The sequence below is a fragment of the Antedon mediterranea genome, chromosome 1, assembly GCF_964355755.1.
Source record: "Antedon mediterranea chromosome 1, ecAntMedi1.1, whole genome shotgun sequence".
Lineage (NCBI taxonomy): Eukaryota > Metazoa > Echinodermata > Crinoidea > Comatulida > Antedonidae > Antedon > Antedon mediterranea.
In genome coordinates, this window is record NC_092670.1 from 10,573,583 (window position 1) to 10,588,148 (window position 14,566).

The 14,566-nt window shown below is 34.5% G+C and overlaps 1 protein-coding gene and 1 long non-coding RNA gene across 5 annotated transcripts in view; one reads left to right on the forward strand and one right to left on the reverse strand.

Moving 5' to 3' along the window:
* Nucleotides 1-5,783: 5,783 nt before the first annotated feature.
* On the reverse strand, nucleotides 5,784-8,177 carry LOC140056195 (uncharacterized). The gene is made up of 2 exons (XR_011846735.1): nucleotides 8,049-8,177; nucleotides 5,784-5,878 (listed from the first exon to the last, which is right to left on the reverse strand). It is a non-coding gene; the product is annotated as an uncharacterized lncRNA (long non-coding RNA).
* Nucleotides 7,951-14,566, forward strand: part of LOC140056160 (tRNA-queuosine alpha-mannosyltransferase-like) — a 45,489-nt gene continuing 38,873 nt past the window's right edge. For all 4 annotated transcript variants that reach the window (XM_072101449.1, XM_072101458.1, XM_072101465.1 and 1 more), the window contains exons 1-2: nucleotides 7,951-7,980; nucleotides 13,388-13,699. In XM_072101449.1, the coding sequence (XP_071957550.1) occupies nucleotides 13,515-13,699 (185 nt within the window). In that variant the 5' untranslated portion in view covers nucleotides 7,951-7,980; nucleotides 13,388-13,514. The remainder of the gene's footprint in view (nucleotides 7,981-13,387; nucleotides 13,700-14,566) is intronic.

The following is a 14,566-nucleotide window of genomic DNA, read 5'->3' on the forward strand; positions in this document are numbered from 1 at the left end:
CTGAAAATACAGACTTGTGAAACACGTATAGAAATCCATGACCTTCTCATCAAAATTAATGTCTCTAACAAGTAATATTGAATTATCTCAACTCGAATCTATTTTATTATATTATGGTGATGCTATTAAATGACATAAAATGTAAACATAAAAAGGATTATTGTCCTTTACTGAATTTTCCTCTTTCAAACTTTATAATATTATATAGTATTATATGGTGATGCTATTAAAATTCAAATATATTGTAATGTTTGTCTTCCACTTGTCTCTATTCTTAGATATTATTATTTAAAACACGTTCTCTGCATGTAAAATAATAGCATCTGCATAATTTAGTATCTTGTTTGAAAATGAAGGTTAACATCAATTAATTTTTCATATGTTGTTTTCACATAGCTACCACAGTATTACTTAATACACTGCACTCTCCTCACCTCTGCTGGCTTGATGATAACTTGAACAAAAAAAAACCAACCACATGTTTTAACTTCAGATGTTGACTTGTCCAATGGCATTGTCTAGTTAGGAATCAAAAAGTAATATAGTACAATGTTGTATATATGATCTAGAAAGGGATATACAGTATATATAGCTTTTTCAAGTTTTCAAGTTTAGTTTATTGTTTCACACAATACAATACAATACAATACAATATGAACAGAAACATAAATTAATAATAAATACAATTGTGTGAGGAGGACGCATTAAGCCAAGGCTTTAAGTTTGGTCCTCCAGATAAGTAATATATTTAATTATTTAATTTAAGTGAGAGAACAAAAACAAACTTCTTTCTTTCGTCAAATTGACAAATAAAATTAAACAAAAAGGCACAAAAAAGAAAAAAAAAACAGTCTTAAGGCATTTGTGAATTACTAATGTTCTAAATAGTTTGAAATAAGTGTTTGTTTGTATTTAAAAAAAAATGTATTTATGATGGTTATTGCTTTTAGATTGAGCGGTAAGTTGTTCCATATATACGGTCCATTGTAAATAAAAGATGTTCTTCTAAGTAATATGGTATGCTTTTCGTATAGATTTTTTGCAGTTGAAGATCTGGTGTTGTAAGAATGATTAAAATTTTGAAAATAGGAGTAAAATTGAGTTGGTAATTTATTATGATTTAGGCGGAACATGAATAAAGCTGTTTGGAGTTTATTTATATCAAATAAGTATTGAGAGAATAAAAAAGTGGTTTAGTATGAGATTTTGGAGGAACTGAACCACTTTGGAAATCAGTACATTGTATTGAAAGTGTATTTCAGAATAAAGAAAGATTAAATAAATAAATTAAAATACAAAATTAAAGAGTCAAGGAATATATTGTGCACTGTAACATGAACCTTTGAAGCATGCAGTCACAAATGAAAAAGAAAACAGAATCTTGTTAATATATTTAAATATACATACTGTTTACTGAGTACGGCCATACTGCGTTGAGACACTGGTTCGAAGTTAAGCAACGTTGGGCCCGGTTGCGTTCTGGATGGGAGACCGTCTAGAAATTGCTGCGGGTGCTGTATATACTGGAGAGTGATGGTGTAATGGTAATATCGGACTAGCATGTGATAGGCATGGGTTTGAGGTTATCTGTACCATACTAATTGCATCTTTAGGCAAGATGCTTTACTCTCATTGCCTCATCCTTCGGTAGGCGCTGCACTGCTGGCTGCCGTGGGTCCGTGGAGGGCCTAATCCGAATTTCCTCAGTTTCCAGTTAAGCTTGAGGACAAACCTTTACCTTTACCTTTTACTGTTTCTTCATTCTTGTTTTGTTTGTGTATTTAATATTTAAAATTATAGACGTTTATTGTGTTACTGTTTAATATTTTTTAATGTCCCCTAGTCGCTTATTTGCTATCATATTTTTGTACATTTATGCATTTCATTGTCGTCTGGGGAATTGTCTTCTTTTGTAAAGCTTCAAAAGCATCTTAGTAACAGTTCCGACTGGAGAACAACGACTTAGTTAAATATTCTTGCAGTCTTCTGTTGTTCAATTTTTGTAATATTTTGATTTGTGGTGAAAAGAATGTTTAAAATCTTTGTTTACTTTCTTGCGACAATTTTCCAGATGAAATGTAATCAAATTAATTTACCTGTTAATTACGTAAACTTGTTGTTTTTGGCTCAAATTTTTGACCTAAAGTGAATAACTTTAAGGTTTGAGACGTTTCTAATATAAATTATATTGAGCCATACATCACTTCCAACCCATAACCCCTCAGTGACAGTTTTTTTTAAATATAGTTTAAAACAGTTCCAGTAGAGTTTCAGCCATGTTGATAGGCCTACGACCCACCCCAAACTTAAAATTCAATTCAAATTGAGAGCCTACTACCCTTAGCCCAAGCAAAAATCCCCACTACTCCCTTTACCGCAACTCCCCCCTACCCTCCTGACTTTGTGAATTTTTTAAATGTAGTTTAAAACCTTCACAGTACAATTGCAGTCATTTTGATACCCATATGTATGGTTACGTGCAGAAACAGAAATTTGTATAACGAACAGAAAAACACAAAAAGTGGAAAAAAGGTTGGGAATTTTGACCCATAACTTGTATTCAAGATGGCGGATGATGTTCAATATAGTTTAGAACATTCCGGTACCATTACGGTCATTTTGATACCCCATATGTGTGCAGTAACAAAAATGTGTATAACTAACATACAAACATCAAAGTATCAAGCAGATTCATCTATAGTATATATAAATTTACGTAAGGGCAAAATTCGATAAATCTCGGTTTATTTATAGAATTTTTACTCGATGGTATATAAAGTTGGTTCATACTGTCAGTACTGATTTTAAACATCTGATGTAACCCTGTTTACTAATTAAATTGAGTTTGGTAATTAGTTATTGATGATTAAAACGAATTTAGGTTCAACGATTGGCCCCAAATAGGGGTGTTTTCCAATCGTGGTATACACTGTCTAATGAATGTCCATGGAAAAATACCCGAACACAATAATAGGAGGATGCTTCGCATTTTCCTATCTCCTCCTACGATACTTATTTTTAATAGCTAAAAACCGGTTGAACAGCTCGAGTACAGTATCATAATGTTGAAGACACGCCGATTTTTTTAAAAAAAAATACTATTTTGATAGATTTAATATACATTTATACAACTGTTTTGATCTGCTATAAATGGAACATTCCAATCTCTGTTCCACAAGCGTCTATTCCCTCAGGCGTCGTAAAGACAAGTACCGTACAGTCATAACAGAAATTCGATCCATTTTATCCAATCTGTGTGCTGCAGAGGTTGGATATAGGTTTTTTTTTACGGATAATGAGCTAGCCCGTGAGCTACCCTTTCCTCAGTCGCCGTCTATTAAATAATCATCTTTATTATTGCAGTTAAACCACCACCCACACCACCACCCTCCCTCTCACTGGCATGAGTAGCGTTGTAAAGCCAGTAGAGGACAGGCCTACAGTACAAAGGATCACATGCCTTAAACGCAGAACAACTTTGGTGGTTAGGAACCAACTTAAGTATGAATTGGCTCTAAGAAACAATTGAAAACCATTAGACCTACTAATTAAGTTTAGTTAGATAATTATTTATTGACGATTAAAGCAAATTTACGATTTTCCCAGAATATAGAGGTGTTTACTTTATTACTGACAGTTCCTTCTGAACGTTTATATTAATTAATAATGTAATTACAGTACAAAAAATATAAACGTCGTATTAGTGATGTATCGTTACATGTACTCTACTATTTCAATCGACTATACGGTGACAGTTTCAACAAAGTATTAACTAGCAATGTTTTACTGGGTTTAGTCATGGAGGTATAATACCTCCATGGTTTAGTGGTATATTATTTGTAAAACATGAAAACAATTAATATTTCGTTACTAAATGGATAAAGAATATATTTAAAAATTGTTCGTCTTTGCACCCATCCTCTTCCCCATCCCTCAACCCTCATGTTGCATACAAAACACAAATTCAGTTTGTTTCAAAACAATTGGTCTTATTTTGTGACAAGTTTCTCTTTCGGAAGTAATTCTCAGGGTGCTAATTTTAGTTGAGTACATAAATCACCGTGTCTATTTATTCGTTCCTGAAAACGACGTGTCCTGCATGCACATTTGAAGTCGCCAGTTTTTTAACGCTGAAATTACTATGTGTTCGAGAACCATCTGTGGGCACGACCTAGATGGTACCATCTAGTAAGTTAAATTCATACAAAAAGAATTGATCAAAGTTTTGTTTTTTGCTGAAAGTGATTTTTTGACGTTAAAAAATTCAAAGTTGAATTTTGTAGTAGTTTATTTGCTCTTTAATGTTTAATACTTTCACTTTACCTTGGAAAATACATTAGCTTTTATCTTGTGTTTCCTTATGTCACTAATTTCTTAGATCAAATCCAATATAATAAGATATATAATACTGTATGTAGGCCTACATTCATTGTAATTTTTTAATTTTTAATCATTTCAAAACAAGATTCAATTTAAAAACTACAGCAAATATCCATTGAAAATACTCCTAAAACTACTAGAATATAATTAATTAGAATATCATTAATTAAAATATAGAAAATACTGATTTATGATTAGATATCAATTTGATTTTATTATTTAAAAAGCAATAATAATAATGTTACTATTATGTATGTATTAGCATAGTTTTAAATAATACAATTAATATTGTTTATATTGTAAAAGAAACAAAGAAGAATTTAAATTATTAAATAATTACAGATTCTGATTTGCTATGGTGGTCTTATAACCATCATCACTGTTGTCTTAAAAGATCAAAATAGTGATCTCAGTTGATGCCATTGCAATGAGCTGTACCTGGTGTCAGACAAGCCCATTCAGGTATGAATCATGAACATTCTCTTATGGTGCTCTTTCAACCATCATCACTGTTGTCTTAAAAGATCAAAATAGCTATCCCAGTTGATGCCATTGTAATCAGCTGTACCTAGTGTGAGGCAAAGCCCATTCAGGTCTGAATCATGAACATTGATTTGATTTGATTTGATTTATTCAATATCGGCTCATTACAATTACAACAGAATACATAAAAAATATAATGAAACAAAAAGCCAGGATTGTCACAAGCGAACCCAATCACTGTTTAAAGACTTTCCTTTAACATAAATAAAATATAATATAAATATAAAATAACTGACGAGAAAAAAAAAATTAATAAAAATCTAAGACATGTAAAAAAAAATACAGCAGGGACCAGGTAAAATCAAAAGAAATAGTGTTGGCGAAGACTAGTCTCGAATTCTCGAAACCTGCCAAGGAGAGTAAGCTCACTTAATTCAGAGGGAAGACCATTCCAAAGTTTACAGAATCTAGGGGCCTGTTTCTGCTGCAACTGCTCAAAATACGGTATAAAAATACGGTATAAAATACGGTATTTTTTATACCGTATTTTTTATTACCCCGTTTCTGCTAACAATACTTCTTGGGTGGTCGTGTTAAATTTCATCTTTTTTACCCAAATTGCCATTAATTTATTTGATCGATAATTAAAAGTCGCAATAAAGGAAGTTTTACGTCTCACTTTCAACAGCCTAGCCCTTGTGATAGAGATGTTGTGAGAGTACAGAAAACATCGTAATGGGGACAATTAATTCGTTCCCTCCCCGAGTTATTGTATTTTGCAATGTTGTACTGCTTTCGCAGGCTCTTCAGCTTTGAGTTTACTTGCTTTGGAGACAAGTCTATTCCATACTCCTGCTTTATTTTTTTAGAAATGTCTTTATAAATGTGGTTGTCCCTTTTATTACCTTTTAGTTGGCCAGACATTTTAGCTTCCCCACACACATTTATTTAGTAAAACTGTGACGTCTTCGCTCCACATTTTCGCCGAATATATCTATACACGTGTGTAAAGCAGCTGACAGCGACAGAAAATAAAAATATAAATATATTATTCGTGACACTTGTGAATGCGGCATAGTTTGTTAATAGTTCAACCGTGGCGTACGGTCTAGTTTTTTTAATACTTTGTAATAATTTAGGTTATTGATAGATATAGACAGTATTAGTTTCAAGATTAATTTGATAATGAAAAAAATATTGAATTAGTGTATGAGAGGAATGACACTGACTACAAGCGATGATCGTAATAAGATGGTTATATCAAGATGTCATTAGGTAAAGTGTGACTGACTATCGACAGTCATCTAGATACAAAAGTCCTAGGTATAGGTGTAATAAGCATGGTGACGATTAAATTATACATTCACATAATATACAGCATCTAATTTATCACATGTGGAGCCTGTATCATGTAAGGTTAAGTTAAAGGTTAGGTTACTACACTAAATACACATGTGATCTATTACCAAATATTCCTATGATACTTTGGAAATAGATACAGTACCGAGAATCGGCTGGTATAGACCTACTAAGCCGAAAGAAAGTTTTCGTTAAATAACCATTTATGCTGTCTTTGATAAAAATAATATTTTTAAAATTCCAATAAATTTACGTCATGATAAATATAAAATCGTTGTATTATCGTCATTTGATTGGACGTGTGAAAATGATCATTTTCATAAAAGGAAGCATAGATGGTTATTCTATATTTCTGGAATAAAAATTGCTATTTATTTAATACTTTTTACATGAATTTTTTTCCATTTAGTTTCATCGCTTTTATCGATTCCAATTTCCATATTTTCAACGGTTATGGATTTCAACGGAAGACATTACTGTGTTGAAGAGTTCCACGAACAAGGGTTGTTAGCGCACTACATTTACGTTGTGTTCAGTACCTACATAATCCCGCTCTCCGTCCTCGTTGTCTGCAACGTCAACATGTTGCGTCAACTGTGGAAGACGCGGGAACAGCTCCGAGACACAACATTAAGCCTGCACTCGATACAACAACGAAAGAAAGTTACCAAGATGATACTGCTGGTTGTTGTCTTTTTCTTTATTTGTTGGTTACCGATACACGTGATAAATCTGTGGCAAAGACTCGGTAATAGTATCAACAATAACTTGGCCATTTCAAAGCTCAGGATTTTTGCTCTGACACTGGCGTACAGTAACTCGTGCGTAAACCCATTTGTGTACGCGTTCATGGGCGAGAATTTTCGCGCGTGTTTTAGAAGAGCATTCCCGATGTGTACAAAAGTGAACCGAGTGAGGAATAGTAGTATGTTATTAAACAACAATCGGACAAGAGAAACACAGGTACAAAAGGACACGGTTTAAGCTATAAGATCTTAATACCTTTCCATTTCACGGAATGAAATACATCGTTTTAGAAGCAGGTTGAATACAAAAACAGCGACGTTTCCGTTCCAAATAGAATAAGCGTTGAATGCAGAGATTTATTATGTCCTTCCGTAACCTGAGTACGGTACCATACTGAATAACGACAAGTCGATTTTAATACTTTTTAATATATATATATATATGTATATATTTAAAAAAATGGCAACTAATAATAATATCTTAAACTATCATCAATTTCTTTCTGACGAAGGAATAGTGTTTGCAGGCTCATAGGCCTAATTCTTGCTGATTCTTCATTTTCGCTTATTTTATTTTGCATTACCATTGCGATCCAATAGTGGCCGTATTATATTCACACAATTGAGATATTTCCCTAGTGTTTAATAAAATTATTATCACAATATCACTTTATAAAATTGTGTGTAACGTCTCTGTCTACGGGTGACATGTCAACCACAAAATCCCGTGATTACGTTTCTATAATATATTTTTCCTGACAACTATTAAAATGAACAAAGTGCACCTTTTATAACATTCTGATGACTAGCTGTTTGCAGTAGGCTCTACTTTTGAATGAGCGCACTTGAGTGGTGTTAAAGACTACAATACAGTATCTTTAACTTCAACATGTGCGTGCTCTAAGCGATCGCATTACACTGTTTGTGTCGGACAATTACTCCGCGAAAAATATGTACAGGCTGTACGCGCGCCCTCTCTGAGGAGGATACAGAAGGTATCAGGTCAAGTCAGGTAGGGCTGTTGGTCCCGGTCTGTCTGGGCCTACTTATAGAGGATAATTATAATAAAAGCAAAATTACCTTATTCTTTTAGTTAGGTGGCCTTGCAATAACTCTAGGCTAGCATAGGCCTACTTTACTTAAGTAAGTTGTATATAGGCCTACACTATTCTAAGAGGGGAAGTAGGCCCTACGGTCGCGTCTGAAATCGGTCGCGTTTGAAATCGGTCGCGATAAAATCAACTTCCGGTATTTTGTATGGCGCGCCGCTAGAGCTATATTTAATTGATATTTTTTAGGAACTAGATTATTTATGTGGATATTTTTTACTTGGTTAATAAATATTTATTATCAATCATTAAATTATTTTTTTTAAATATTTCACAGGTCTCGGAGAAGGACTGCGTCTTTTCAAAATGGCCATTTCTAAAACACGTTTAAATATTATATTAGGCATAATGTTATATTAGGCATATAATAATTTACCTCTATTTATATGTACTGTAATTAATATATTATTATATAGAGAATATACGTCTGTCGTGTCTTTTATTATGCAATGCAGCAAACAATTACGTAAAAGAGAACAATTTATTTAAAAACAATAATTTTTACAATATAGCCCGTAAAGCCAGCGTATCCATTTTTATACTTATGCATACTGTGCCAGATTATATCATATCCATGTCGTACTATTCGATCACCTTATTTTATTTCTATTTTATTTCTATCCGTTATGTAGGATAATATTAAGTGTATAATGATTATAGGTCTTTTGTTATTTAAACTTTGACCCTTGGCTTGTGTTATTTAATTAGTTGTTTTTTAAAAATTTTATTCATTGGACTTGATAATGACTCCATGATGTAGTCGAAACATCGTTCTTTTTTTAAGCGTTATTTTTCTATTATGTATTTATATTGATTATTGTTGAGGCAAATCACGTGTATATTTTTATTTCTAATGTTTCAAATAGTTTTTAGTAAAATGATCATTATATGCGGATGGTTAAAAGGCGAGTTACTGAAATAAACCCCCGAATAAGCCATATTGTGGAGATGCGCCTTCTATGATCGTGCAGCTGTTTCCCCTAACAATACATTTTATTTGGCTGACGGGGTTTCCCCATTTTTAAAAAACATGCACTTGTTAGTGTTAAATCATGGACAAAACACGTACGATCGTTGTCCATGGCGAGGTAAAGATGACGTCTATTACGAATAACCATACGTTTAAAACGTCTATAGGCCTCCTGCATGTGTTTTTGTGAAACGATCCAATGAGCTATAGTAGTAGAGCAGTTAATGACATGAGCTGTGCATTTTATTACCAAAGCATGAAACTTGGCACAAAGTTTCTTTGATGTATATAGATTCAAAATATCAGGGGGTGCCAAGTGTCCAACGTCCGGTATGGCGGCCATCTTGATTTCAAAATGGCCACCATAAAAACAAAAAATGTTCATATCTTGGCAACTATACACATTAGACACTTAATTCTGGTCTCAAATTGTTCACAAACTATATATTTCTATTTGCTCTAATGAAAAGTTTCGTCCAAAAATGACCGGAAATGACGTTTCTTACAGTTTGACCTTTGACCTCGTATTTGTATATCTCTGTAACTACTGGTCATTTTCAATCGATTTTGGTGTCATTTTGTTCAGAATAAATATATTTATATTTGTAATAATGAAACATTTTCACATAAAATGACCGGAAATACAACTTATGACCTTTGACATTAATTTATTGATTTTTAATTATGTGAATATACTGTATGTGGTTTTTGTTGGTCTAAAGTGGACCTAATTTTGAACTTTGACCTGATAGGCGTAATTATATTAAATGATTAATGGACTTAAATTGAATATAGTACATAAAATTGGTAAATATTGTGCTTGGTGGTACCATTAGTTCAATGATGTTGGCACCTTCTGATTCGCTAAAAGTTTTAATAGTTTGACAGAGGAAATAACATACATGTTATTGAATACCGTAAAACCTCGAAAAGGTGATAGTATGAGCTTCTTTTCGAGACAGACTGTATTTGAATGTCAAATGAATAGTATGATGATCGTGTTTATATCAATGTATTATTAATGACCTTACAAAGAACCCTTTCTATTTCAACAATTAAGCCACAGTTATTCTACAATTTATTGTTTTCCAAGTGGTAGGCCTATTTTGATTGCATGTTATTTTTGTATGCTTCCTCGGTTAATATGGTCCTAACCCTCCTTCTTTGTCTGTAGATGGTCTTATATCCCATTCTTTATCTGTGGATGGTCTTGTACCCTCTTCTGTGTCTGTTGATGGTATTATTACACCCCTTTCTTTGTGTGTGGATGGTCTTACACCCATTTTTTGTCTGTAGATGGTCTTAAACCCCTCCCCTCCTTTGTCTGTGGATGGTCCTACACCCCCTTCTTTGTCTGTGGATGGTCCTACACCCCCTTCTTTTTCTGTGGATGGTCCTACACCTCTTTCTTTGTCTGTGGGTAGTCTTATGCACCCTTCTTTGTCTGTGGAGGGTCTTACACCCCTTTCTTTGTCCGTGGACGGTCTTATACCCCTTTCTTTGTCTGTGGATGGTCTTATACCCCCTTCTGTGTCTGTTGATGGTATTACACCCCTTTCTTTGTCTGTTGATGGTATTAAACCCCTGTCTTTGTCTGTAGATGGTCTTATAATCCCTTCTTTGTATGTGGATGGTCTTACACCCCTTCTTTGTCTGTGGGTGGTCTTACATCCCTTTCTTTGTCTGTGGATGGTCCTATACCCCTTTCTTTGTCAGTGGTTGATGGTCTTACACCCCCTTCTTTGTCTGTGGGTGGTCTTACACCTCCTTCTTTGTCTGTGGACGGTCCTACACCCCCTTCTTTGTCTGTGGATGGTCTTACACCCCTTTCTTTTTCTGTGGATGATCTTATACCCCCTTCTGTGGATGATCTTATACCTCCTTCTTTGTCTGTTGATGGTATTACCTCTCCTTCTTTGTCTGTGGATGGTCCTACACCCCCTTCTTTGTCTGTGAATGGTCCTACACCTCTTCTTTGTCTGTGGATGGTCTTATACCCTCTTCTTTGTCTGTAAGTGGTCCTATACCTCTTTCTTTGTCAGTGGATGGTCTTGCACCCCCTTCTTTGTCTGTGGACGGTCCTACGCCCCCTTCTTTGTCTGTGGATGGTCCTATACCCCTTTTTTGTCAGTGGATGGTCTTATACCCCCTTCTTTGTCTGTGGACGGTCCTACACCCCTTCTTTGTCTGTAGATGGCCTTACACCCCTTTCTTTGTCTGTGGATGGTCTTATACCTCCTTCTTTGTGTGTGGATGGTCTTACACCCCCTTCTTTGTCTGTGGATGGTCTTACACTCCCTTCTTTGTCTGTGGATGGTCTTATACCCTCTTCTTTGTATGTGGATGGTCTTATACCCTCTTCTTTGTATGTCGATGGTCTTACAACCCCTTCTTTGTCTGTGGATGGTCTTACACTCCCTTCTTTGTCTGTGGATGGTCTTATACCCTCTTCTTTGTCTGTGGATGGTCTTATACCCTCTTCTTTGTCTGTGGATGGTCTTATACCCTCTTCTTTGTCTGTGGATGGTCTTACATCCCCTTCTTTGTCTGTGGATGGTCTTACATCCCCTTCTTTGTCTGTGGATGGTCTTACATCCCCTTCTTTGTCTGTGGATGGTCTTACAACCCCTTCTTTGTCTGATGGTCTTACACCCCCTTCTTTGTCTGGACCCACTACTTTGATTGATTAAATTAGACATTGTTTCTTGTATGATTAGGAAACCAAGACCTTTAAAGTGAAAGTCCACAGGTGGATGCCTAAACAGGTCTTGTACAGAACAGTATATTGTAGGTCCATGTCACTAATTTGAGGATTACTTTAATAATTATATTGAGATGTCTTTTACGAATTGATTTAGTTCGGATTTTGCTAAAAAATCAATGACTAGAGAAAATCGAGGAAAAGAATTTAGATGAAAGGTTTACAGCAAAGGTCCATTACCATAAAAACGGAATACATTTTTTTAGATGCAACGAAGAAACGATTGACACATCACAGTTTAGCAAACAAGTCGGCATAGATGAGCTCAGTGATCTGTCATACTTTATGCCTATCCTATCACATCAAAAGTTAAAAATTCAGAATAATAATTCTGTGTCATTTATTTCGGTAAAAAAATTAGGTGCATTTATACCAATTAAATCACATACAGTATGTTCACATAATTATATATGTCAAAGGTTATAAATTGTATTTCCAGTCATTTTATGTGAACATGTTTCATTACTACAAATATAAATGTCTCTATTTTGAACAAAATGACACCAAAATCGATTGAAAATAATCAGTAGTTACCGAGATATACAGATAAGAGGTCAAAGGTCAAACTGGAAGAAACGTTATTTCCGGTCATTTTTGGGCGAAACTTTTCATTAGAGCAAATAGAAATATGTGGTTTGTGAACAATTTAACACCAGAATCAAGTCTCTACTGTTTATAGATGCCAAGATATGAACACTTTTTGTTTTTATGGTGGCCATTTTGAAATCAAGATGGCCGCCATACCGGACGTTGGACACTTGGCACCCCCCGATATTTTGAATCTATATACATCAAAGAAACTTTGTGGAAAGTTTCATGCTTTGGTAATAAAGTGCACAACTTGGCTATTTTTATGGCGTTAACTGCTCTACTATAGATGCTCGACGCGATTATGAGATCATGTTCATTCATTCATTCATTCTTTATTTAGCCTCTAAAATCGAAATATTAAAACGTAGGTAACAAAATCAAGACACGTGGAAATCTAAGGAGGCAAGGATAAGCAAAAGCAATTAAAATCGCTGTAGCTCACAGGCTTGCTTATCCATAATAATTCCGAATAATACACTGTTTCTATAATTTGACAGTATGATTTATATATAATTTACGTATATACGTCGGCGATAGGCCTACTATAGATTTTAATTTGAATATCTTTTATTTCTTCATTTATAATAATCATCCGGCTCGATCCATACAAAATAGCGCGACCGATTTCAAACGCGACTGATTTCAAAAGGCACTCTTTTTCGGGCCTCCGTCCCTCGTAACCTAAATTAAAACAGCATTACATTGTGAGACTCGGGCACTACCCATTATTGACCATTCAGCCATCTAACCGGATTACAATGCATTGATATAAAACATTAGTACAATAGCCATAGAGGGCGCTATATAGGATCTACAGTACGACTAGGTGTAGAGAGGCAGACAGTTCGTATTTAGTAAAGGCCTACTTTATACCAGGGAGTTGTAACTCCCTGTCTATACTAGAGTGGTATAGGCTATCACAAGTTTATTAATATTTGTTATATGTTTTTAATCAGATTATTTTTTTATTTCTCTCATTTTTTTACAGCATAGTCAATGCATGGAGTAAAGGTCAATGGTTACACCATGCTATACATGACATCAAAATACATCTTTATTATAATTAATTGAGGATCTTTTGTTAGTTGACGTATTATGACACGAAAGTTGTAAAGATGTCAAGGGTATTGTTGATTGAGGCGTTCTATGCTGGCTCCCACTCTCAGTTGATCGACACTCTTGAGAAAGGCCTAGAAGGATGCGCTGTCAAATACACTTTGCCAGGGAAGAAGTGGCATTGGAGAGCACGGACATCAGCTCTATATTTTTCCGAAGTAATTTCACCTAGCCAAGAATACAGGTTAAGAGTTGTGCATTATATTTTGACAGCAAAGGTCATAATCTTTATTTTTTTATCAATACCCTTTCTGTTGTAATAACAGAGGTGCCAACTTCAAAAAGTAAAAATCGAGGAAACAATTTTGAAGATACCCAAACAATAAAGGTTACCATAAAAGTTGGAAAATATTCATCGGAATATAATAGAGGGCGCTATTAAAAACAATCATCAGCATTTGCATAATTAAAATATTTATTAAAATAGTATTGTATTTACCCTATATGCTATATGTAAAAGTACACCAGATATTCGCCTACCTGGGAAATTCTTTCCCACTTGGGGCAAATCCAATGTATATATATATATCCCGTATCAATAATATAGTACTTGCTTATAATAGCCGTCTATATTGTCACCATGGCAAAACTGCCCTGATTTCAGGTTTCTCCCAACCATCTGCGCATGCCCCAGACGTCCATATGTCATGCATACTAAATCAAGGCGCCCGTAGATGGTTGGTATGTTCAGGTCATTCATTCATTGGCCAGCCCCCTGGGGTCGATACTACAATATTAAACAATGGATATGCCAGAGGTTACCGGACTCTGCAAACTGGGAAGATTTGTTACTAAAATCCAGTTTTACCTATATTTAACAAACAAGCTACTAGTAGAGTAGTAGTAACCTAAATATTAAATCATTCATTTAGATGTTTTTTCCATGTAATAATAATAATCTGGAGAAATTGTCCTTATTAGCAGGAAGTAAGAGATGACTCAAAATATCGGGGAACTGTAATAAACAATATTATTATACAGATTATTACTTGACGAAGGTGTCCCACGCATTGATATTGTTGCACTGGACTATAGTCGTGCATTTGATTCC